Source organism: Eptatretus burgeri, chromosome 5, assembly GCF_056783735.1.
Source record: "Eptatretus burgeri isolate ZD-2024b chromosome 5, Ebu_testis_v1, whole genome shotgun sequence".
In the NCBI taxonomy this organism is placed as follows: Eukaryota; Metazoa; Chordata; class Myxini; order Myxiniformes; family Myxinidae; genus Eptatretus; species Eptatretus burgeri.
The window spans coordinates 72,797,881-72,822,897 of record NC_140965.1 but is presented as its reverse complement, the minus strand read 5'-3'; the positions used below and the strand labels follow the sequence as shown (position 1 = coordinate 72,822,897).

At 41.6% G+C, this 25,017-nt stretch overlaps 1 protein-coding gene across 8 annotated transcripts in view; it reads right to left on the bottom strand.

Annotated features, from left to right (window-relative positions):
* Window positions 1–4,089: 4,089 nt before the first annotated feature.
* LOC147026687 (histone-lysine N-methyltransferase EHMT2-like) overlaps window positions 4,090–25,017 on the bottom strand; it is a 189,557-nt gene continuing 168,629 nt past the window's right edge. For 7 of the 8 annotated variants that reach the window (XM_085882392.1, XM_085882393.1, XM_085882394.1 and 4 more), the window contains 4 exons: window positions 21,522–21,608; window positions 10,745–10,823; window positions 7,710–7,885; window positions 4,090–5,503 (listed from right to left, as the gene is read on the bottom strand). In XM_085882392.1, the coding sequence (XP_085738518.1) occupies window positions 5,302–5,503; window positions 7,710–7,885; window positions 10,745–10,823; window positions 21,522–21,608 (544 nt within the window). In that variant the 3' untranslated portion in view covers window positions 4,090–5,301. Of the gene's footprint in view, window positions 5,504–7,709; window positions 7,886–10,744; window positions 10,824–19,526; window positions 19,561–21,521; window positions 21,609–25,017 lie in introns of those variants that run through there. The other variant, XM_085882396.1, reaches the window with a different exon arrangement.

Sequence of the window (25,017 nt, the reverse complement as noted above, 5' to 3'; positions counted from 1 at the left end):
ATATATATATATATATATATATATATATATATATATATGTATATCTTCTTCTTCTTTCGGCTGCTCCCGTTCGGGGTCGCCACAGCGGATCATCCGTATGATCCGCATAGTGATTTGGCACATGTTTTACGCCGGATGCCCTTCCTGACGCAACCCTGGTCGCCTCTTACAACGCAGGGATATGGTACACCTATTTTAACCCAGGTATACACCGGCCCAGTACACTGGTACTCATTTCGCCGACCTCGGAAGGATGACAGGCTGAGTCAACCCCCTGGTGTATTAATTCAGTGGTCCAACGGGGCTTGAACTCAGGACCTTTTGGATCCCAAGCCGCTGCCCTAACGACTGCGCCAACACCAGGATATATATATATATATATATATATATATATATATATATATATATATATATATATATATATATATATATATATATATATAAATAATTATGTAATATATATATTTATTTATTTATTCACAACATGGCCAAAAGTATGTGGACACCTTCTCGTCCAACATCTCATTCCAAAATCACGGGCATTAATATGGAGTTGGTCCTCCCTTTGCTCCTATAAAGTCTCCACTCTACTGGGAAAGCTTTCCACTAGATGACTAGATGTTGGAACATTGCTGCGGGAATTTACTTCCATTCAGCCACAAGAGTATTGGTGAGATCGGACACTGATGTTGGGCGATTAGGTCTGGCTCGCAGTCGGCGTTCCAATTCATCCCAAAGGTGTTCGATGGATGGTGTTGATTTCAGGACTGTGTGCAGGCCAGTCAAGTTCTTCCACACCGATCTTGACAAAGCATTTCTGTATGGACCTCGCTTTGTGCATGGGGGCATTGTCATGCTGAAACAGGAAAGGGCCTTCCTCAAACTGTTGCCACAAAGTTGGAAGCACAGAATTGTCACGATGTCATTGTATGCTGTTGCGTTAAGATTTCCCTTCACTGGAATGAAGGAGCCGAGCCAGAACCATGAAAAAAACAAAAACTTTCGCACTCAGCGGTCCCCCAGACCATTATTCTTCCTCCACCAAACTTTACAGTTGGCACTATACATTCAGGCAGGTAACGTTGTCCTGGCATCCACCAAACCCAGATTCATCCGTTGGACTGCCAGATGGTGAAGCGTGATTAATCACTCCAGAGAACGCATTTCCAATGCTCCAGAGTCCAATGGCGGTGAGCATTATACCACTCCAGCGACGATTGGCATTGCACATGGTGATCTTCGGAGTGTGTGCGACTGCTCGGCTATGGAAAACCATTTCATGAAGCTTTCGACGAACAGTGCTTGTGCTGACATTGCTTCCAGAGGCAGTTTGGAACTCAGTTTTGAGTGTTGCAACTGACGATTGTCGAGTTTTCCGTGCTTCGCGCTTCAACACTCAGCGGTCCTGTTCTGCGAGCTTGTGTGGCCTACCACTTCACAGCTGAGCTGTTGTTGCTCATAGACGTTTCTACTTCACAATCTCAGCATTACAGTTGACTTACACTTACAGCAGCTCAAGCAGGGCAGAACTTCAATGAACTGACTTGTTGGAAAGGTGGCATTCTATGACGGTGCCACGTTTAAAGTCACTGAGCTCTTCAGTACGACCCATTCTACTTCCAATGTTTTCTATGGGGATTGCATGGCTGTGTGCTCGATTGTATACACCTGTCAGCAATGTGTGTGGCTGAAATAGCCGATTCCTCTCATCAGAAGGGGTGTCCACATACTTTTGCCCAAAAGTGTCTATACATATATATAGACACTTTTGAAATATATATATAAATATAGAAATATATATATAAATATAGAAATATATATAGAAATATATATAGAAATATATATATATATATATATATATCAATACATCTCAAAACAATATAAAAATAAAAAATAAAAATACATGGAATGAGCACACAAACAACAACCACCCCAACAACTACATGTTCTTGAAAAATCATTTTCTTGCATGTTTCACTTCATTGTACATTCTCATTGAAACTCACAGAGAGACATGCAATATGTTTGGAAGTACAACATGCTGTCTTTTAATCAAACCCGTCAGCGAAGTGATGGGTAGGCACGTGTTGTACTGCATCGTAAATAAAGGACAGCATGGTTGCTCGGCCTGATTGGTGTATGGCCAACTTTGCATTCACAACACAACAATTTTGCAAAGGCTTCTACCTATTTCATGAATTCCCATATTGACATGTAATTAGCTCTTCCTGAAACTTCTCAAGTATTTGAAATAAATATCACATTCATGAAACAAATGTGTGGCAATACAAATACCACCCTCTTATCGGTGATGAGATTTAAAATAACTGAAATACACTTGTGTAGTTTAGTCATCAAGCTTACACAATTCCATCATGCCCGGAGATGTTGTCACTTCGAAAGAATTTACAAGTGGAGGGACAACACATCATATTGAACGAGGGCATAGGGAAACAGCAGGGATGGTGCAACGACACGGGTTGTGTGGGATCTCAGAATTCCGGGAACATCGATTCTCTGCACCGTCATTTTAAAGATGTGTTCATCAGATTCTTCCCTGATGCAATATGATAGAAAATTCTCACACCCTGCCAGCGGATTATCAAAACATTTCAAATATTCACTTCACATTGCATATTTATCTTAATACATGACGTTATTTAACCACAATTTCTGAATGAATTTTAAGTGTTGCACCTGAGCTAGGTTCCTGAAGGGTATGGGTTCAAGACAACTTACTGAGCATGCGTGGTTTGAGTAAAATTGCATCCAAACACAAAGGCAGTCGTGCAGAGTGCTGAGGATCGCTTCACAGTTATCGTAAAGCTATGTTATCATGGACGTTGCTTCTTTAAAACGTTTTTCTGTTGTGTTAAAATTACCAGAAGTCAAAGTAATGTTGAGGTATCTTGGAAAGAAAGTGCCAGTTTGCTACCTTAGCTGAGGTTTTTTTTACAACATGTGAGGAGTCCTATTACATTATGAAAACACTCAAGGTCCCCATAACAGCATGATGCCATATTAGCAGGAATTTTAAGAGATAATGTTGGCATTCATGAATGAGGTGACTATTTTGTTTCCAGGTATGGTGACACAGAAAGTGCTGCAGCACTCAGATATACAAAACTGGGTATCCACGACTTGCATTTCTAATTCGTTCAGTTCTTTCAACGGCAAAAATAATTGTATTATCACAACGTTTCTTCTGCAAACAAGAACCGAGGCACCCGATGAAACAAAATCTTGCACACAACAGTAGAATGACATTACCTCACACAGCACCTGGGTATTTCCAATGGAATGTCATGTCATGGTGAAGAACTTCACTGCATACGTCAAATTCTCTGCACAGCGTTACGACTCCTCAACATAGGAAATCTTTAACAAAACAAACAAAAAAACACTCATTCTGATTCAAACATGTTATTTCTACCAAGTGGTATTTACAGATTTTACAACTGGAAACATTCCAAAAACATTTGAACCGTTTGCAAAAAAACAAAGAAGAAAGAGAAAAAGTGTAATAAATAAATAAGAAGAGTATTTTTAAAAACCACTTGTTCATGATTCAGAGATTTCTACTTGCATCGTCTGCAGGAAAAGGAAAATCAAATACATTTATCTGGTATTAATGCAAGTAGGAAAATGTATGGTGCAAACTTTCCAGCAACAAGAGTCCACAAAGAAGAAACCCACAAATTTCAAGCCTCCAACAAGGCGATTCAACTGTGTTCACCTGGAATGAAATGCTCAACTCGAGGCAAATACATTTGAATCATTCCACAATGTCAACATGTATTTTAACATGACGTTCCACAAGTCTGCTCATTCAGTTGTTTTTTTTTTCCTCCCCAACCTCTCCCATGCAGCAAATCTCACCTGTTCATTCATTCGTTGGCGGTGAATGCCAGGCATGATGTCCATCCCAGTTGTAGATGTGTAGTACGTATCCTTTGGGTACTTTACCCGTGATGTGTGCCTATCTTGTATAATGAGCTCAAACACTGATAGTTTTAACATGATGTCTTTGAAAAGAAATGCAGCAGGGGCTCTGTACAACTACCGATTGCAGAGAGTAAAGAAATGCCGTTAAAGTTAAAAGTTTGTATTTGGCGTCCATCATGTCATGTGCCACCACGGCCAAAAAAGAAATGTATAAATCCCAGCCTTTGGTAAGTCACTGGGAAGCACACAGTGCATACGTATGAAAATGGAGGAGAAAAATATGCATCGAGAACTGAACCGATAACTGCCAGCTATGTCGCGAATGCATTATATACAGAAAGAAAAAAAGACTTTTGCATTCATAAAACGAAAAAAATACAAATAAAAAAAACATAAAAACATCAGCAGCAAAATAGTCATTGACTGAGAGACTGCAACAAATTGTTTCTTTTTTAAAAAGTTGCTGTGATTAAATGACCATGTGTGTCATTACTCTAAAATGAAGATATATTTTGAAAGTTTTCTTTTGTACTGGGTTGATGCCACATTGAGTTGTACAAAACATTGTTCATTTTCTTTTCTTGTGAACCAACTGGCTTTAAATACAAAATAAAATCATTGCCTGCTAGCACAAAAAGGAAATAAAACTATGAAAATCAAAGCCTGGAAAGTTTCACAACCCTTTCCCAATACTTGACAGTAGCGGGCGTATGGGGGTAAAGGGAAGGGAGTGGGGGTTGGGGGATCGAATAAACAAAATAAAATGGTTACACTACAACGGCAACGGCTCTTATCTTTGCACTGTGGTACGAAATAAACAACTCGAAATCAAGCAATAATTCACCGGGTGTTGTAAAATTGTTTCCTTTTTCACGAGAAAGAACACAACAAAAACTGAAGACTGTCTGAATAGCGATTTGCAGCAATGGCTTTACAAGTTAAAAAAATTATATTAAACGATAAAATCCGATCACGTATCACAAGCCCGATCGCCCTTCCGACACCACTGTTTAACCCAGCCCATCCCGACCCAAGCACTCCAATCATGATCATCGATGCTATCTCTTCCCGAGTCCTTTTGACGTGATCACTGCCCATAGAAATCTGGGGGAAATGATTTTTCAAGCCTTGTTCAATGTAGTTAGTTGTCCACATTTTGAGCCCTGATCCTGAAATAATGGAGAGAAGATGACAAGGGAAGGACAGGCAAGGTTGACAGGTGGGAGAGTGAAATGACGAAGGCAACTGCCTCGCTCTCCACGCTTCCCCAGTATTCAAGATGCAAGCGCTGAGTCACCATGCTAACCACAGCTGTGGAACAGGTGATGAGGGTATAAGGAGTCATATGGTCTCCGGTCAAAGGGCAGTATGAGGTGTTTGGACAACTGGAGGAAGTAGGAAGCTTGTGTCTGCACCTACTGTCCCACCATCATCCAGCCTCGTGGCAGCTGCATGTCTCTGTGCGATCATCCCAGCAGAGTGTTTGCACTTTTCCGAGCCGCACTGGCATGTAAAATAGCGACTTTTGATGTCCCAAAACCGCTCTCCATAATCAAACCTAAGAGCAAGAAAGTAAACACCAGCAAAATGATGCAAATTTCGTTCAAGCAACGGCTATGGAAAGTCAGAGGGAAAAAAAAATCTGATAAGAAAAGTAATAAGCCATCTGTTGTAGTTATCAAATGATACAGTAGAATCTGGATAATAAACGTATGCACCTATTTTTAGATTTAGTGGAACGTGCTGAAATTCAAAAAGCCTGACATGTGCGCTTATTTTCCATATGCGCTTATACGAATTCAAAAAGCCATGACGTGCGCTTATAATGATGGTAAATGTTCTTCAGATTGGCTGCAATTCCGGAACAAGTTCATTTTCTATGTCCAAGTGAAAGGCCCGTCTTCCCCTCCAGATCTTCTTCGAACCTTTCGCACTCTGAACAATTATTTCCTCATTCTTCACCATTCACATCGAAGTCCTCGTGTTAAATCAGAATCTTAAACATCTGTTACTGGTTATTACAAGAGTTGGAAAACGTGATAGACTCCATCTTCTTTTCATGGGTGTATGATCGACGCTTCACTGGCATGTCCATTTTGATCGTGATGAAAAATGTTGTTTTACGACCCTATATCATTAAAACACCCTTTTACGGCCCTTGATGAACAACGTTGTTTCGAACGTACAACTCTTGTAAGTATCAGTACTAGACGTGAAAGAAATTCGGACTTAAAGTTTATGTACGAATGCCAATTAAACAAGAAACACTGTCGAGTTTGAGTTGATCATATTTTCAGTTTTCAAAGCCTTACGACGACGTTTTCATAAGCGCTTATATTCACACATACGCTTATTATCCAGATTCGACTGTATATCTACTTCGACTTCAATAGCCCCAAATAATCCCACCTTGCGGGGTTAGCTGAGAGGGAAGTTTGGCCCAAGTGTTTCAGTAACTGACTTGCCAGATATGACATTCGACTAGAATCATATTTGGGCAGAAATTGTGAATTCAGCCAGGGTTCAGGTGATAACTGAGCGACTCTTTGTCGAAACATCAAGGGATCTTTAACGTCCACCAGCTAATGCCAGTAGAAGGGTCCCCGGCTGAACGTCCATCTGAAGAACGATGAAATTTTTGAAACAATACCATATCTGTGAAACACCAATCCGACAATTTGTAGTTGGGCTGAGAATCAAACCCAGATTACAAAGCATAAAAGTAAGTGCTAATGAAACTAATTCTGCATCATACTGCCGTACATTGTGGGTATCTAATAATAATAATAATAATAATAATAATAATAATGATAATACCATTATTTTGGTGCTGTAAAGGCGCATCGGGCTGCCAAGGCAGTTTCATTGGCAAGGAGTACAGTCCTGGACGGGTCGCCACTCCAACACAGGTTAACCTGAATGGTTATTACCCCAATACACTGGTACTCATTTCACCGACCTCAGAAGGATGACAGGCTGAGTCAACCGCACCTGGTGTTAATTCAACTGCCGACAGACCCTAAGGTCCCAAGTCAGCCAACTTAACCGCTAATGCCTAAGTCACATTTGCTACAGCGGCCGTGGGGTCTACACAATCTACGGCCACTAGCAATTATAGGGCGGCCGCAGTATTTCCACGGTCACACAATGTAGCAGTCACACATGTTTTTATTTTTCGGGGAGCCGCACGGCGTATTTATAAATTGTGGAGACCGAAAATGTGGGGGTGCCGTACGGTCTTTGATTTGATGTCGCACGGTGACCTTAGGGCATTCCTGTGGCGGCCATAGAATTTTCAAGGCAGGCGCAAGGTGCCCGCAAGGCGACTGCAGGGGGGCCCTAAGGCGAACTTGTGGCCAGACGGATGGTAACGATTAGGTTTTTTAATTTTTTTTTACCAGTTCTTTTGTTTCGGCTTGTCGAATTGCTACGGCGAACGTAGAAATGAAAAAAGTTATAACGCCGCGCTATAATTCCACGGCGACCCCTACGGCCTGTAAAAGATAGCCAAACGGCGTAGGGCCACCCTGAGGCCACCGCAGAAACTCTGCGGCCGCCGCACGTTTCTGTCAATTCAGAGGGCGTACGGCCGCCGTATCCTCGCCGTAGAGCAAATGTGATTTAGGCCTAAGTCAACACCTGGTAAATATGTAATGATATTGGTGATTAAAAAAAAAAATCAAACTTGGTTCCTCAAATGTATTTGCAGTGGCAAGAAAAACGACTGAGTATCCCCAAAGAAAGTTAGTTGATTGAAGACTTACCCTAACTCCTCGCCAGAAGCGATATGCTTGCTGCTGAAGAAGGCAATGCGGGGAAAGCGCAGGTCCTGATGGCACATGAACACCCGCACAGGGATCAGGTTTGGCTCGCACAGGTGGTTAATGAAGCGGCTGATATTCCCGTAATGTCGTGCGTCGATGCAGTACACCTCTCCATCCTTGAATGGGGTGAGAGACAAGGAAGATGAAAAAATGATTGGGAGGGAGGGAGTTTCGTTACTGGAGAAGAAAAAGTAAGGAGAGCTAAAGAACAAACTGATGAGCCATATCTTATGCTTTTCTTTTTAATTTTTTTTTTTTTACAGGTGTGAGGCTCATGGAAGAACAATGTAAAACTGACAGTGGAACAAACATTAACGGAATGAATGAACAGGAAAAGAGGAAAGGGAGAAGGGGAGGAAACACTGAAACTAACAAGAAAGAGGGTTGGGTTATGAAAGGTTAATGGGATAATAAAGAATTGTGAATGAAAAGAGGATGCTGCTTGCTTGAAACGCTGGATGGAAGAGTGAGACAGAACATTCTCTGGAAGGTGGTTCCATAGACAGGAGAAATGAGAAATAAAAGAGTTGAAGTGTGCAGTCAGCCTGGATTTTGGAAGTTTAACCAGGAGGGGGTTACTGGAGGAATGTATACATCCTGGAGTAGATAGGGAGGGTTGGAAGACTGAGAGAACAGAGGGAGAAATATTGTAGAAGAGGCAGCAAAAAACAAAGACCTCTGACCAACCTGTAATGTGAAACCAACGGATATGGTGCTTCTGCCTCATAATGGGACATTGCAATAATTTAAGGAGGTTTTTATTGCACAAAAACCAGGAGAAATAGATGTGATGCTCAGGCACCAGCACGTTGCAGAGAGCAGTACTCCATTGTGCTATGAACAAAGGCCTTGTAGACTGTGAGTAGCTCCGATTTTGTGAGTAGATCCGATAGCAGTCTTTGGCTGGCTTCAGATGCCAGCTTTGCTGTGTGGTCGGCCAAGGTGGCTGATTGTGAGGCAAAGAAGTTCAAGAGACTGAATCTCTTTCAGTGGATGACCAAGAAAATAGATAGGTGGGTTCTTCTGGCCATCTTTCTGGAGAGAGCGGGTGAGACAGTGAGATTTACTAGGATTGAAAGACATGTTCCATTTATCAGATCATTTCCAGATCAGTAGAGAGAGAGAGGGAGAGAGATAGAGAGAGAGAGAGAGAGAGAGGGAGAGAGGGAGAGAGAGAGAGAGAGAGAGAGAGAGAGAGAGAGAGAGAGAGAGAGAGAGAGAGAGAGAGAGAGAGAGAGAGAGAGAGAGAGAGAGAGAGAGAGAGAGAGAGAGAGAGAGAGAGAGAGAGAGAGAGAGAGAGAGAGAGAGAGAGAGAGAGAGAGAGAGAGAGAGAGAGAGAGAGAGAGAGAGAGAGATATATGCAGCTACTCTCTGTCTCGCAGAGGGATGGGGGTACTGTACAATAAAATGTGGACTCATCTGCGAAAATGAAGAGGGCACCCAGAGCACCAGAGAGTTTATGTGGATGAGGAACAAGACTGGGCCCAAAACACTGCCATTGGGAACTCCAGCCTCCAATGGGCAGAGGGGAGAAGAGGGTTCCATTGATGGAAACATGTTGACTGTAAGCATCGAGGAAGTCAGATATCCAGGAATGATGGCAGCCTTGAAGCCACAGGCAGAGAGCCAAACAAAGGTGGATGGCATACTGGATTGAATTACGGAGAATTGTCCAGGGAGACTGTCCTAATCCCTTGTTGGATATTGAGGGCCCATAGCCAATATTGTTTTGTTAGTGAAGAAACGCGAGTGGAAACGAAAACACACACACACACACACACACACACACACACACACACACACACACACACACACACACACACACACACACACACACACACACACACACACACACACACACACACACACACACACACACACACACACACACACACTTTGCAGAACAAAAGATGGGAATCAGCGAAAGAAACAGGTCTTGAGTAAAACTCGATTTATTCGTGAACAACGGAACATTGCACTGTTCCGAATGAAGGATAAATTTAATTTAATCTCAACATGCGTCTGACCCCTTTACGACAACAATGTTATGATGCAATTGCTATTTAAGTATAAATCTAATGAGCACGAAGTTCTGTTTGTCAAAATCGAGTTACGATTCATAACATGGTTAATGTACATCGTTATACACACAAAGGTTTTGTGTAGTCTCCACTGTGATGTTGGATCTGGAAAAAAAAACATATCGACCTACGAAGGTATTATGACATTTTACTACACCTTTGCTTCGATTTGTGTCAGTTGGAATACGGACTTGGTGTATCATGAAATAGTATGTTATCTGTTGGGCCCTTAATTGCATTGGACTGGGTATTTCACCAAGAGGACTTTTTTTTAACACGACACGCTACACGTCCCATTCACCTGATAAGGGCACTTCTTATTTTCATCACGAGGGGGAAAGAATATGAGGCTCTGGGATTTATTTATTTTTTACAGTAAAGGGGATGAAGGTGGCACTCACTTTTTAGTGTGAATTCCAAGCTGTCTTGAAGTACTAGAGTCAAGCATAACATTAAGACTTGCATCACACTAACAAAACCAGACAGGCGAAACAGGTTATCTACTCCGTGAAGGCCAGCGATGAACTGGGTGGCTCTTTTAAACTGATGATCAAGGCCAGGAATGAGTGACGTTTTAACTGACAATTTGATAGTGATATGGTTATTCCCCACAGATGAGCTCAGTTTCCAGATATCACAATTCCCCAACACTGCTGCGTTCAGCCACATATAACCTCTGGGAGGGATACCAGTCAAGTCTCCTCACCACTCGACCACCACCACACTCACAAGAGTGTATCTTGTACAACCAGGGCAACATCAATTTACAATAACTGGAGTGGAAATGATTTATCAGTGCAAACACCGCATTGCTATAGCCTCATTGCCAAAGTGCAAAGGTTGACTGTGGGGGATGATAAAAACAACTTACTGAACAGAGGAATAATCAGATACCTTGTTGTCGAGGTCAAACAGGTAGGAGTCATCTTCTCGGATGTCTGCTTCAGCATCTGAAATTATCTCCCCAACGTACCTGCAGGTAGGCAAAACAAAAGAAAAACACAAAAATAAAAACAAAGAAAATTCAACTGGGATGATGTAAACTCAATCCGAATAATGATGATTAAAATAAGTATTCACAACATCACAATGGCATGTTCGCACTTGGACTGAAACACAGCACAGGTGAGTTTGTATTTTGATTGGGGAGACCAAAGTACAAACTCTAAAAGTTAAAAGTTTGGGTAAGGTCTCATCATAAAGCAAAATGACGCATGTTTCACTGATACACACACAGACACACAACTACACACATATTACTGGGGGAAAATACATTGAAAAGGAGAACAACACTAAGTAGAGCACATACTTCTGACAGGTTGAACATCAGACCATGATTTTTGAGGAGCGCGGCCGCTCTTACGCTCCATCACGTTCCTCATTTTGAGTTTGGGTGCGTGACGGATTGCTCTCCTCAAATACTTGGTCACTGTCATGGAAATCTAGGCAGGATTCAACCAAATTGCCCAAACTTCACAGGACTCTACCAAACCTGACTCAACCTTTAATCATCACCATACATGGCAAGTTGAAAGTGATGGAAAATGGCTCGGTATGAATCGAAAGCGGGTTTTTATTTAATTTAATTATTAGACACGATCGGAATTTGGTAGTGAAGTGATACTGTGCACGGAATTCTTCGGTGAGGGACAGCTCAGGACTTCACACAGCTAATTGACTCGAGTGATACTTTGCATATCGGCTACAGGTCGCTACAGGTCTTCTATTAGTCTGTGTGTCAATCCTTGCAAGTGGAATGGAAGTGAAACATCAGCAAGGAATAACAAGGGAAAACTGACACAGGAGGAGGCCATTCGGTTCATTATACCTGCGCCAAAACATTGCGTTGTTAAAATTCATCGTACTTTCCATCCAATACGGGTTTTGACGAGACGGAGACGGACTGGTCTGCAGGTTTTCAGAAACAAAACGGGCCAAACCCATGAAGTTCAATCCATCATGGCACCCAAACCACAGCCAATTCTTGCCGAATTTGAGGCATTTCTGAGAATTCGGCTCCTGTAGAACCAGGCCCCAGAAATATATATACACATGAACTTGCATTCTCGGTCACTGGGAGAATTTGGCCACAGATTCATGCGCGTTTACATTTTCGCTCTAGAAATCTTGAAAGTCTCATGTGAACTCTGGTGGTTAAGAAATATGAATAATATTATGCCCAATAATACGGTACAGTTGGAAACATTTGTTTCCTGGAATGTAGCCCATGCCATTGGGTGCGAGTCTAAGAAACACGAAGATGGGAGAGAGATAGTTGTCAAAGTTTGGTCAAAAGGATGATTTTTTTTTAGTATTTTCATTGTTTCATTTCAAGGAATATATAATCTCATCTCTCATGCATGAACATACAAAATTACAGTCACAAAATCACAATGACACATACACTCAAGACGATACAAAAAATTATCGTCAATTCGCAATAAGAATCACAAAATTCTCAGTGTTGAGCAAAGATTTCTCTTTGCTGTAATCACACTCCCATCACTATCCTTACAAACTTCAGGAGTGCAATCTGTTGCTCTCCTAAGATTTTTTAATGTGATGGTCTGCTGAATATGCAGTTTACGTTTTATAGCCCACTGATAGGCCGGCTCTTCATCCGGATGTTAACAAAAATCTAATTGGCTTGTTATTGTCACCTACCCAACTCATCCACCGAGTTCTGTCCAAATCCGTCCATAACTTTTTGAGATATCGTGCTATATATGGTTTTTTGCCCGATCTCTCATTGGTGAAGAATCACTTAAAAATTCTAGTAACCGGATCCAGATCTAGATCTTCACCAAAATCGAATCAATTTGTCCTCGTCACATGCCCAACCTGTCTCCCAAATTTCTTTCGAATCCGTCCATAGCTTTTTAAGACCTCTTGCTCACAGACAAACAAAGACAGATGAAAACATAACCTCCGTCCACCTTCAGTGCCGGAGGTAACTGCAACAGTTTAACTTGTCTGCTGGTTCCATGAGGATTCGGTTCCACCAATCTCCATAAACTTTTTGTGCCACTTACAAATCGTTTTTCTCGATGGTGGTTGCCTTCCATAGGTCATCCTGATGCTTCATTGAACATGTGCAGCTGATTTGGTTTCAATAAATCAGGCACCACACTGTGCTTTTTCTTGTGGGAATGCCATTTGCAGTAAATGTGATGTCACATGTCACAGGAGATGCCGAGAAACGAAAACAAGTCCATAAAACTTTGAGACGTGTTCTTTCAGATGCAGTGAACTGCATTGTCGTACCCAATTTCTTTTTTTTTATCACGGTTTGAATTTGGAACGGTAATGGGGGGGGGGGTAATACTCTTTCTTGTCTCTTGTATATACTTAGCTGCCTTCAGGACCAATGGGTGGTTAACCTCTCCAGCACTTCAGCTCACAGATTCACAATGGAGTTGACTGCAAAATGGCCTCACTTTCACTGTTACTACAAAGGGAATATCGAACAAAGTGATTGTGTCATGGGTGGAAACTTATTGCAAGAGTCCTGGATGACAAGAACGAAGTGAGATCAATTGTGTCTGCAGTCATGTTCTGCCCACTTTGCCCTGCCGATGAGAACATCAACCTGTGTGGTACAGCGATGGCCTTAACATGAATTATGAAATGGGTGACGTTGTGATCATATTGGTAGATAAAGGCCAAGGGATGGTGTTGTTGGAGCACACCACACACCACATTGGAGTTCATTGTTTCGTTTTTGTGGAACTGCATTATATAAGCAGGTGCTTGGCACTGCCATGGGCTGAAGTCTGCTGTAGTAGCGAATATGGTGATGGACCAACTGGAAGGACAGGCAAAACTGACTCTTCCTGTGCAGCATCCACACACATGGTATCATGATGTAGATGACACATTTGTCATTTGCCCGAGTGAACCTGTCAGCACAATCCTGGAGGGAATCTGTGAAACATTCCCCTCTACTGCAGTGTCGTGACTGCATTGTTGAGAAAACATAAACACACTGACGGTTATGTCGACTTTGGGTAAGGTCACCCACCCCATGTGACGAACCATCGACGATGAAGGACAAGTGGAGAGAGGTGAGGCATCTGGAATGAATGTTGAAGGCTCAAGGTTATCCTAACTGCTTATGCCTGACAATTAAAATGGTATTTACAGTGCCAAAGAGTAGGGGCAGCACAATGAAAAACCACAGGTTTTCCATGTGTCACCGTTTGTGCCAGAAGTGTATTCAACGAATCGGCAGACTGTTGACAAAGGCATGTGTGAAGGTGAACTTTCAAACTGCCTTCACTGTTTGAAAGGCTTTGACCAAAGTCAAATAAAAGTGCCCCAAAAGGACAGGGTTGCCGTGGTCTATATTGCGGGGCAAATTGCAGGGCTAATTCCATAGGAAAGATAGGAAGGACCAGCCAGGGAGACCCAAAAGGCCTTTGATGGGAACCACCCAGAAAGGTCTGCCATTATGATGGCAGACGTTTCTGATGATGATGATGATGAAGATGATTCTGATGATGCCATTTTGATGACATATGAAATATGGTTCGGCCATGCTCCTCCATTTTGGTTGGAACCCAGTACTGGGCCAAAAGGCGGCTGTTGGAGACTTGGTAGATGAGAAAAACAAATGCATCCCTTAGGAGACAGTGTTCTTGCCATGGGCTTAAGGTGCACTTATGCATGGACATACCAGGGATGTACCAGCAAGAAGACGACAGAGAAACACTGGAAGGGTACTCGGTAGAGCGCATACCTCCGCCATGCAATGCCTGATCCAGGAAAACATATCGGGCCCAATAAATTTTTGAAATATCATACTATATATCGTTTTTGGCCTCATCTCCAGATGGTGAAGAATCACTTGTTGGGTGTGTGACAAGGACGAATTGATTCGATTTTGGTGAAGATCTGAATCCAGATCTGGATGCAAGAATTATGTCATTTTCAAAGTGATTCTTCACCATTGAGAGATAGGGCCAAAAACGATACATCGCCTGATATTTCAAAAATTTATTGATTGGGCCCAATATGTTCTTGTGGATCAGGCATTACGTGGCAGAGGTATGCGCTCTACCGAATGCCCTTCTAGTACTGTATATCGGTTTAGCCCTATCTCTCAATGGTGAGGAATCACTAAAAAATTATCAGATCCAGATTCACATTCGGATCTTCACCAAAATTAAACCAATTCTTCCGTGTCACACACCCAACATGTACACCAAAGTTTGTCTGAATCCATGCACAACATTTTGAGATATCCTGTACACAGACAAACAAACAGACAGACTGAAAGGTGTGAAAACATAACCTCCTTCACACTTCGGTGACGGAGGCAAAAATTGTACTGAGGAACATATGATGGTCCTTTGATGGCTCTCAGAGCTGTTTTGTGTGTTGCAAGTATCACATAATTAACGCCACAATAATCACATCAATGTTATTGTATTTGTGTGTGACAATGATCGCATTAATGGGCTATGCAAAAGGAATGGTATTCCAACATTCCATGTGACATCTTAACCCCCCCCCCACACACACACACCATTTGACCTTGACATCTTTGCACTGCTCGAGGCCCTTCTGGGTTTACAGTTATGACAGTCATGACGTGACGTTATCATTACGGCATGAGTCCAGGTCAGGAACTTCAATATTCGCATTCGTAGAACTCCCGACTGCTTAAAACAATGGTGATGCTTCCTGGTTGTGACTGGCGGGGCGAAACACAATGTGTCCACGTGGCAGATGGCACTTGTGGGTTCCAGATACAATCTGGCATCCTCACCAATTAAAGTTAGAGGTGTATTATTTAATAGTATATAAGCCGAAAGGCTTCAGGGTAACTAATGGGCCGGGAGCTCATGGTGTCCAATGTGCATCCCCCCAGGACCAATTTTCATGGGTATCAAAATTTGTACTATGAACTACAGAACACGAAAAATAATGTTCCCAAGAAAAAGAACTCATTACAAGTCAAAAATCGAGAAACGCCACATAATACAGTAAAACGAGCAAATCTCTGACAATTTTCAAGATAGAATGACGAATGAAACACTAAAACGAAAGAAATAAACCTCCCCATTATTATGATATAATTGTTATGTAAATTAGCTCATTAACATAATCATGAATATTCGTTAATGTTTATTTTTTTCCAAAACTACCGACTTCTAATTAGCAGATGAACCAACTATATGCCTGGTGCTGGCTTAATGGTTAGGGTGGTGGGCTTGGGATCTGAAGGTCCTGAGTTCAAATTCCACTCAGCAGTTGAATTAATACCAGGTGGGGTTGACTCTGCCTGTCATCCTTCCGAGGTTGGCAAAATGAGTGCCAGCATGCTGGTATCCTGTGTCGGAGTGGTGATCCGTCCAGGATTGTGCCCAATAGCCAAGGAGACTGCTTTGGCAGAACCAACACTCTGCACAGAGTATGGACCCCAATGGATGGATGGATGGATGAACCAACTGAGGAGATTAACCTCGCCAAACCATGCAACATGTCTTTCCAACATTCAATGCATGCACAAATACTGTTCTCATTTGTGTCTGTTGGATTTGAATAGATATCCATTAGCATTTTAATCATGCGAACATCCCAATACTGGTATGATGATTACGGCTGTTTTTGCACACTCGTACACTCTCATGCTTGCACGCAATATGAATGCAGTATATTTATGAGATTTAATGAAGAACTAGTATATATTGATGATGACTAATACTTTGTCTGTTTATCTATGACATGGATATGAGTAAGACAGGGGGTGGTGGAGGTTCCAAAACATATCCACCCAGCAAGAGTTCATAGTACTCTGCCAAAAAAAACTTATATTGTTGTTATCAAGCTTCTGTTCATAATTAGTCGGTCCCAACGAAACATCACGTTGTCACTCACCACTTCAACAGCTTCATCATCATCATCATCACTCTCGGCATCTCATGTTTCCTGAAGGAAGCCAACAATCTCTTGTGTGAGAATGGCTCCGTCAATACAGAGAGGCTCTGGTGTTCCATTGATGTGTGTCCATCCATGCTTGTTGAGGTTGGCAGGCATGTTGGGGCTTGCAACATGGGAGTATTTTTCCAAACAGAGACTTCATCATTTACATAGCCTTATGTGCTGTTCTAAATTTTCTTGCAGGGTGGTGAGCTTCCCATGTCAATGTTGCGAGAACCTGATGATATGCAGTTTAGATGAGTCTTGTCATCGATGATGAATGGATTGATGAATCCCTTGATGGCTTCTTGTGTTGTCCCGACTACCTGTTCACTCCTCTTGATTTCTGCAGGCCTCAGGTCTTTTTGTCATGCAACAGACTCTGAATCACCTGGCATATCTGCCATGCTAAGAGTTTCTTCCACATATTTGGAACGTTCGTGTGTGCTTTTGATTCATTGATAAGCATCATAATTTCTGGTGATTCCCGAGATGCCAGCACCACTTCCTCCAGCTCCTCGATGACTTTTGGCATGCTTCATGAAAGTTTCTTCCATTGCCTTGTCCACGTGGTATCTATTTCCAGGGATGAATGATCTTGCCACACTTATTGCACTTCTTTGTCGTAATTAAGCTGCTCCAGGATGAGACGTCTCAATGTTGGCTACAAAGACTGAGAAAAAGGTAAGGTACCTGGCATAATTCTGTTCATTGATGCTGAAGAACAGATTAGACATCAGATGTAACCGTTCAGCATACAGTAAGAAGTTATTCGTCTTCACAGATTGTATCATAGCCAGTACAGGGCAGATGCCATCCATGTGTGCCATCCAGAATTTTGCAGTTTTTCTGAGCTCTCCTGTACGCACACTATCTTTATATTCTGAATACTCTTTCATGTAGTTGGTAAGCGCATCATCACTCAGAAATTGATGAAATGTATCCTTTGAAGGAATCTGGACAAGGTTTTGACCCTTCAATCGTGATTGTTTAATCGCGCGAAAATTCAGAGATATGCTCGCTTTACTTTATTATGTGGCTTTATTATGTGGTATTCCCCATTATTTGGTATATTGTGTGGTGTTTGTGTAGTTTCGTGTGGTGTATTTTGTTTGACGTTTGTGTACTGGTGTGTTGTGTAATTTATAAGAGACATAATTCGAACTGTCACAATAACTGCTGGCAGCGATGACCGGGTACCAAGACATCCCGCTTTGATGCAACCCCACTTTGATCGGACACTTGACCCTGACCCATGACGTTTTTTATTATTCTTCAATTGAATTCAGAATTGGATTAAAATAAATTCAATTCAAATCAAATGGAAGACCAAATAGGTACAGTCCTGCATTGGAGTAATCAGAAGGAACCCAAACAAGCAAAAAGCAAAGATGAAGTCATCAGGAGGAACCTGGATCGGATTGGCATTTCAGCTGCAACTCCTCTACCCTCAAACCCATCCAAGCACAGCCAAGTGAGCCTTATTAAAATAAAATAAAATCCAACAAACAAAAATAACCCAGATAAAAAATTAAATAATTCTGGCTGCCAGACCATGTGTCCGATCAAGTTGAAATTTCAAACATTTATTCCCCATCAGTACTAGATCGTAATTAAGAAGTTTCATGTCGATTGATTAAGTGGTTCCAGAGAAAACATTATTTAATATTTTTCTTCAATCCAATATGGCTGCCAAACCATGTGACCTTTCAATTATGCCTCAACAAACTTGTACATGCATGCCTTGGGGAACATTTGCGTGAGGTTTCCCCTTGATCTGTCGAGCTGTTCTGGAGAAGAACATTTTTATGTTTTAGGGTACATCCAATATGGCTGCCAAACCATGTGACCTATAACATCATATGTATGAACCTTTTGTTCCTCGGGGATAGGCAGTCATATGTGTAAAGTTTTGCCTCGATCTATTGAGCCATTTCGGAGAAGATGTTTGAAGGTTTTCTTAAAAAAAAATATGGCTGCTGAATCACATGACCGATGATGCCATCAAAAAAAATTTTGTGGACCATTTTATCCCTAGATGACCCTCAAAAAATTTCATACTGATCGGATGAAGCGTTCTCCATATGCAATTATGACATCATAATGAAGGCACCTATGATGTCATTAAAAAAATCACACTCATTCCCCATGAGGAGTACTTGCCGTGTGCCAAGTTTCAATTTTTTCCTTGGCGTGATTTCAGAGATACAGAGGTCCAAAGTTTTTCCGTTTTTCCAAAATGGCTGCCACACCACGTGACCTGTGACATCATAATTATCATTAAAACATTCTACATGAGTAGGTGCTCGTATGGTGAAAATTTCATCTCAAGCGGTTGAGGAGAAAAACACGAAAGTTAGGTGTGGACAAACAAACAAACAAACGAGAAGACGTCATGCAGAGCACGATACTTGCAAAATCCATAAAACAAATTTGACCTAAAAAAATAATTAGTGGTTGAATTTCAATGACCAAATATGCAACTCCTCTTCAAATTTCAAGTCAATCGGATGAAAACTGACAATTTTTAGATATTCGACCTATGTTGACCCTTTGGCCAATGTGGACCTCAAAAATAATTGGCTGGTTGAATTCAGTGACCTGAAATATAAATCCTCTTCAAATCCCAAGTCAATCGGATGAAAATTGAGGATTTTAGAAATACCACCTTAGTTGTTTACCTTTGGCCTATGTTGATCTTTTGACCTCAAAAACAATAGGCTTCTTTCTTCTGAGAAACTCGACCATGTGGGGAAGTTTCGTGAAGATCGGTTTAAAATTGTGACCTGAAGGCAACAAACAGACAGACAAACAGACAGACAGACAGACAGACAGACAGACAGACAGACAGACAGACAGACAGACAGACAGACAGACAGACAGAATAACAAAATCGACTTACAAATACACTTGAAAAATCTTCGATTTTGTAAGTAACAAACAAACAGAAAGAAATGGACCCAAATGCAATTCCCTCTCCTTTGGCGAGGGTCACAATTATTTGATCATTAATGTTTAACGTCACATGGACTGCAAGAAGAACAAATAAATCAGTGTTTGAATAAATTGTACCACCATATACATTAGAAGCGCTGATGCGAAAAGAGAAGCTGTCATACTTTGGACACATCAAGAGTGCAGAAAACAAAAGTCTGGAGAAGTCAACAATGCTGGGTACGGTAGAGAGAAGAAGAGGAAGACGCAGACCTTGTATGTACCTGGTGGATCGGGTAAAGGCTGCAACCAAGCTTTCTCTACCAGAGATTCAGGAAGCATTGCAGGATTGGGATGTTTGGAGAAATCTGATCATGAATGTCACCAGATGTCGGACACGACAGAACGGAGCTCGATAAATATCGAGATCCTTCATTATATGGTGACTCAATATACGTAATTTTGCGATAATGCAAGGCATAAATTGAGGAACCAACTCATTATACTTTACGTTAGATTTGCATTTATCGACTTTTGAATTTAAATTACAAAAACAAGGAGGGGGGGATCAAATAAATCCTCTGTAGTTTGTTAGTGGGTGCATTTCAACCTGCTCCAGGTTGTTTGTGCATGCTTTTCATACTGTACTGGTTTCCAGAGGTGTCCATGCCACTCAAGCTTGGCTTGTTTTGATTCAATCCATTGTGCTGAACATGTTTGGTATTGTACTGTGCAGGATTTCACCTTTTAACAACGCTATTACTACAGTAAACTTAAGTCAAGATTGCTGGAAAAAGGTCAATGAGGGTAAGTGATCGAAGTACAAAAAGAGACCGTAAAACAATGACAGTAATACCTCGATTTACGTCTCCCCTTCTAACATATGTTGAGACTACGGCTTATCTGTGCTTCACCCAAGAGGAGACCGAGTTCCACACCAAGGACAGATACCTGCATCGACAAACGCTGGGCGCTTTGGTGGTAACGGCATTGTGTAAACCCCATTGCTGAACACCAGCAAGCGGTGAAGGATGAACAAAGAAAGTGTGGCTCAGAGGAATGCAAGTGTACCCACGAAAGGGGAACACGGTCTCAGGTGAATGGGGATGGAGAAGAGAGACCGAAAAATGGAGATTATGGGGAAGGGAGGAGAGACAGCAGATGGGCAGTACAAGCAAGATCATGTATGACCTCCCATCACGTCTGACCAAGAACACACCAGCGAATAAATAAAGATGTCTGGAATTTGCAGGTGCAGTCATGGACACAGTAACGTTTTGCAATGTTTGAACAAACTGTACCAACAGGATGACACAATTAATCTGATCAATGGGACTTCGTTTTTGAAGAAGTGAGGTACGCGTCGACAAATCGCTACGAACAGAAAATGGAAACACAAAAATTTAAACATAAATCATTTCTCGGAAATATGAAACAAAATTATTCATTACCTGATTTACAATCTTTCATTTTGATCACATCAAAAAAATGATGGTTTAATTGGAAGTAAAATAATGATAATGTTGAAATAAGAGTAAACTTTCAAAAACATAAATACCTAACAACACTCATTTTTATGATATGAATATTATCAGTTCGATATTCTGATTCCCTCCTTTTTTGGGGGGATTAGACAAATGCAACGATCAAAAAGTGAAAAATGAGGATTTAAAACTTCCTCGTTTTCCCCACCATGGAGATCAGGCTCCGACACCAGTCACCACCCCGAACCCACTCCCCACCCCACGTCCTGCCTTAATCCTTTAAAACCCAGCTCGGTCACCGAGGTACAAGCTAAAATGGGTTTACTCACTCGCAGATGAAGGTACCAGGTGGGATGTCATGCAATACCCGTACACCAAAACCCATCTTCTCCGTTTTGTAAAGCTGTAAACGTACCCTGAAACAGAACACACAATGTGAGCTTCAAAACGGAGAAACACAGACATTCAGTGCGATGTAGTGCTGAAAAAAGTAAATTGCAATGGTATGAATCTTCCAGTTCACAATGCCTTCAAAAGGTCAAACAGGTTCACCATTTTCAAAAAAACAATGGAGAATTATCATCTATTTCCGACTCAACTTCAATTAATGACTGTTAAAATTCACTCTCGGATAACATCAATATAGCACAAGCAATTGTTTCACAAATGCATATTTCACATTATATTATCAGAACAATACTGTCATGTGAAATCAGTGCATTATTCAGAGTTACAATACCCCGGTAGCACATTGTATGTACACTAGTCTAAATGGGCAAGGAGTTGGAGAATGCCACTATGTTCTTTCTACTTTCTTGGACTTGGACAGCAATATTTGCTGAAAAGTGCCCTTCGGCAGTGTACTCTGTCATCAGGGCGACACAGAAACACAGGAATAATAAAATGAAAGTAAAATTATCAACGGCAGGTGGGGAAAAAACATGTGGAAACCAGATCCATTGGATATGGCACTTTAAACAAAGTTAATCTTGATGAGAAACATCCGCTCCCAGAGGGAGCGGCTTGGGAGTGGCGGGGAAAATACATTTTGTCCCCATGACTTGAATGTATGGATAATTTGGTAGAAATCGGCCAAGCCTTTTTTATTCTCTAAGCGAACAGACACGCTATTAATATGATCATAATTTCCACGTATGATCACGTGCATTTCAAAGGGAGGATGCACACATGGCAGTATGTCCATTGATGTAAATACATGAGGTATTTCTGTTTTTTGAAGTTTTTGATAATTATTTTTGATAATCTCATCTGTATCTTGACAATTTTCACAAGAAAAAAATAATTTCTACAAAGTTGCACACATGCACGTGTGATGACCGACATTTTGTTTTCAGCAGCGATTGCATTATCAGGGAATATTTTCACTAAGTTTTCAACAAAGTGGGTGACTTTCAAGTCAAATTTCACTTTGATTTGGCTCTCCAGATTGTTAAACAGAATTTTCAGTATTTACTGCCAGCAATCAAGATTGAGATTCACAGAGACGCCCATCCAAAGGAGATGCGATTCACAGCAACCATGCTTGTCGTCTAGGTATATTCCTTGTGCATGGAATTGCAGTGTACATATTTTTTACGAGCAAATACCACCCGTCGCTTTGCTGAAGGGAGTACTAAAGGGGGAGGGAGAAAAAGAGGGGGAAGATGGAGAGGGGGTGGGGGAGAGGGAGCGGGAAGAGAGGAGAGAGGATGGAGAGGGAGCATGGAGGGGTGGGGGATCGAGGAGGTGTGGGGGAAGGGAAGACAGCGGGAGGTGAGAGGAAGGGAAGGCAGATATGCGGTGGAGCGTTAATTACCACCCAGACACATCCGGAGACAAACACCGCCCGGATGCGTCTGGAGACAAACACTGCACGGACACGTCTGGAGCCGAGCTGGCCGGAGACAAACACCGCTTGGACACGTCTGGAGACAAACTCCCGTCCGGCCATACACACTGCCCACACACGTCCGGAGACAAACCCGGCCTGGACACATCCGGAGACAAACACCGTCCAGACATAACCACCGTACAGATATGTTCAGGGACAGAGAGAGTGAAAAAGAGAGAGAGAGAGAGAGAGAGAGAGAGAGAGAGAGAGAGAGAGAGAGAGAGAGAGAGAGAGAGAGAGAGAGAGAGAGAGAGAGAGAGAGAGAGAGGCAGAGACAGAGAGGTGTGGGAGGAGGGTGCTGCACTGTATTGGGAGGGGGTAGAGCAAAGTGTCCGCAGTGAGTGAACGATTTGTTCAGAAAGACGTAGAGTGGCACTGCTATCAACTGTAAGGCATTCAACAAGTGGCTAAAGCACAGATACAAGCATTCCAACTGAATGGTTGATAAGGAATGGTTGGCCAGGCTCTCGCTGCATAACATATAAGATCCCTTTCACTTTAAATCTGGTCTTCATCGTTCATGCAGGACTTAATGAAATAAAATGAATTCATTCAAATAATGACTTTATCCACCAAAGAATTGTAGCTTAATGCAAAACAACTCTGGAGACATCGCAAAGTTCAATCGCCTGTGATATAAACAGAGCAGATAATTATCCGCCATCTTTTGCCAACTCATCTGTGCATGCGTCACGTGTCATCAGTTCGGGGTCCACACAAATGTTATAACTTTTTTTTAATGTCCGTTTTTCCCCAGATTTGCTTTAATCCCCTACAGAGCACCTCGCAAAACATCTGAAAATATAGACACAGATCTGGCAGACGCGATGGATAGGCAGTCCCTCTGGGGGACAGGGCGCGAGGTCTAGCAGTGAATGCATTAAATCATATAGCTCAATGAGACTAGTTGATATTGGTATGTTCTTACATATTTTGTTCACTCAATATAATTCTCCAAACAGTAGAAAAAGATAAGTTTAATGCTTTGGAAATTTCACATTTTCATGTGTATGTATGGAGAAGGAAGGAACATAACCTTGCTTGCTGAAGGTAATTGGTATATCGGCTTAGTTATGAGACTCATTATTTCTTTAAATTATCAGATTTCACAACAGATTTCAACAGTTATTTTGTCTGGATGATATCCGATCCCCAAAAAGCGAAATAATATTTCGGTGATATCCATTAATTAGTCCGTGAGAGTCGATCGTGGAAAATCATCTCATATGATGCATGAAATCGCTCCAAGCTCAGAATTTAAACTATAGTTCTTACAAAAGTGATGTATACAGTGATTCGTAGCTATGATAAACAGGCATTCGATAATAAGGGTGATAAAAGTGAAAAAAAACTTCATTGTTAAGAAATCATTGTGGCCTGTTCAAAGTCAAGGCATGGTTGAGGCGGCCAAAAAAAACATGGCGGCTTCAGACCCCAGCGAGGTTACCCAGGAAACGCCATGAAGAGCCCAGATGGCAAGGTGCACGAGGATCGCCTGATGAAGGATATAATTCAATAACGTGGTTAATTATCTTCAAAAGGGGTGTGTTAATTAACCCAAACATCCAATTTTCACTCTTGCACTTCCTTGGAGTTTTCTTAGTTTGCATGCAAAGTTTCAGGTTGCTCGGTTTCATGGTTTTGGAGTTATGAAGGAGACACACACACTGACATTTATGAGCATGGATTACTCTTCGTAATTACACAATGGGAATTCAATCTGTAGAGAATCGCACACAAAAAATTAGACAATATCACCAATATTATTTTTGTAATCAGACCTAATTTCTGTAACTTAATACATTGTTTTTTTTTGCTCACCTGGACTTTATTCAGGTGAGACTATACAATCGAGCAGTGTCCGTAGGTGAGTCAGTGAGTCGGTCGGTGAGTCTGTAAACACCAGTCATTATCGCTTGAACCAAACAAACGAT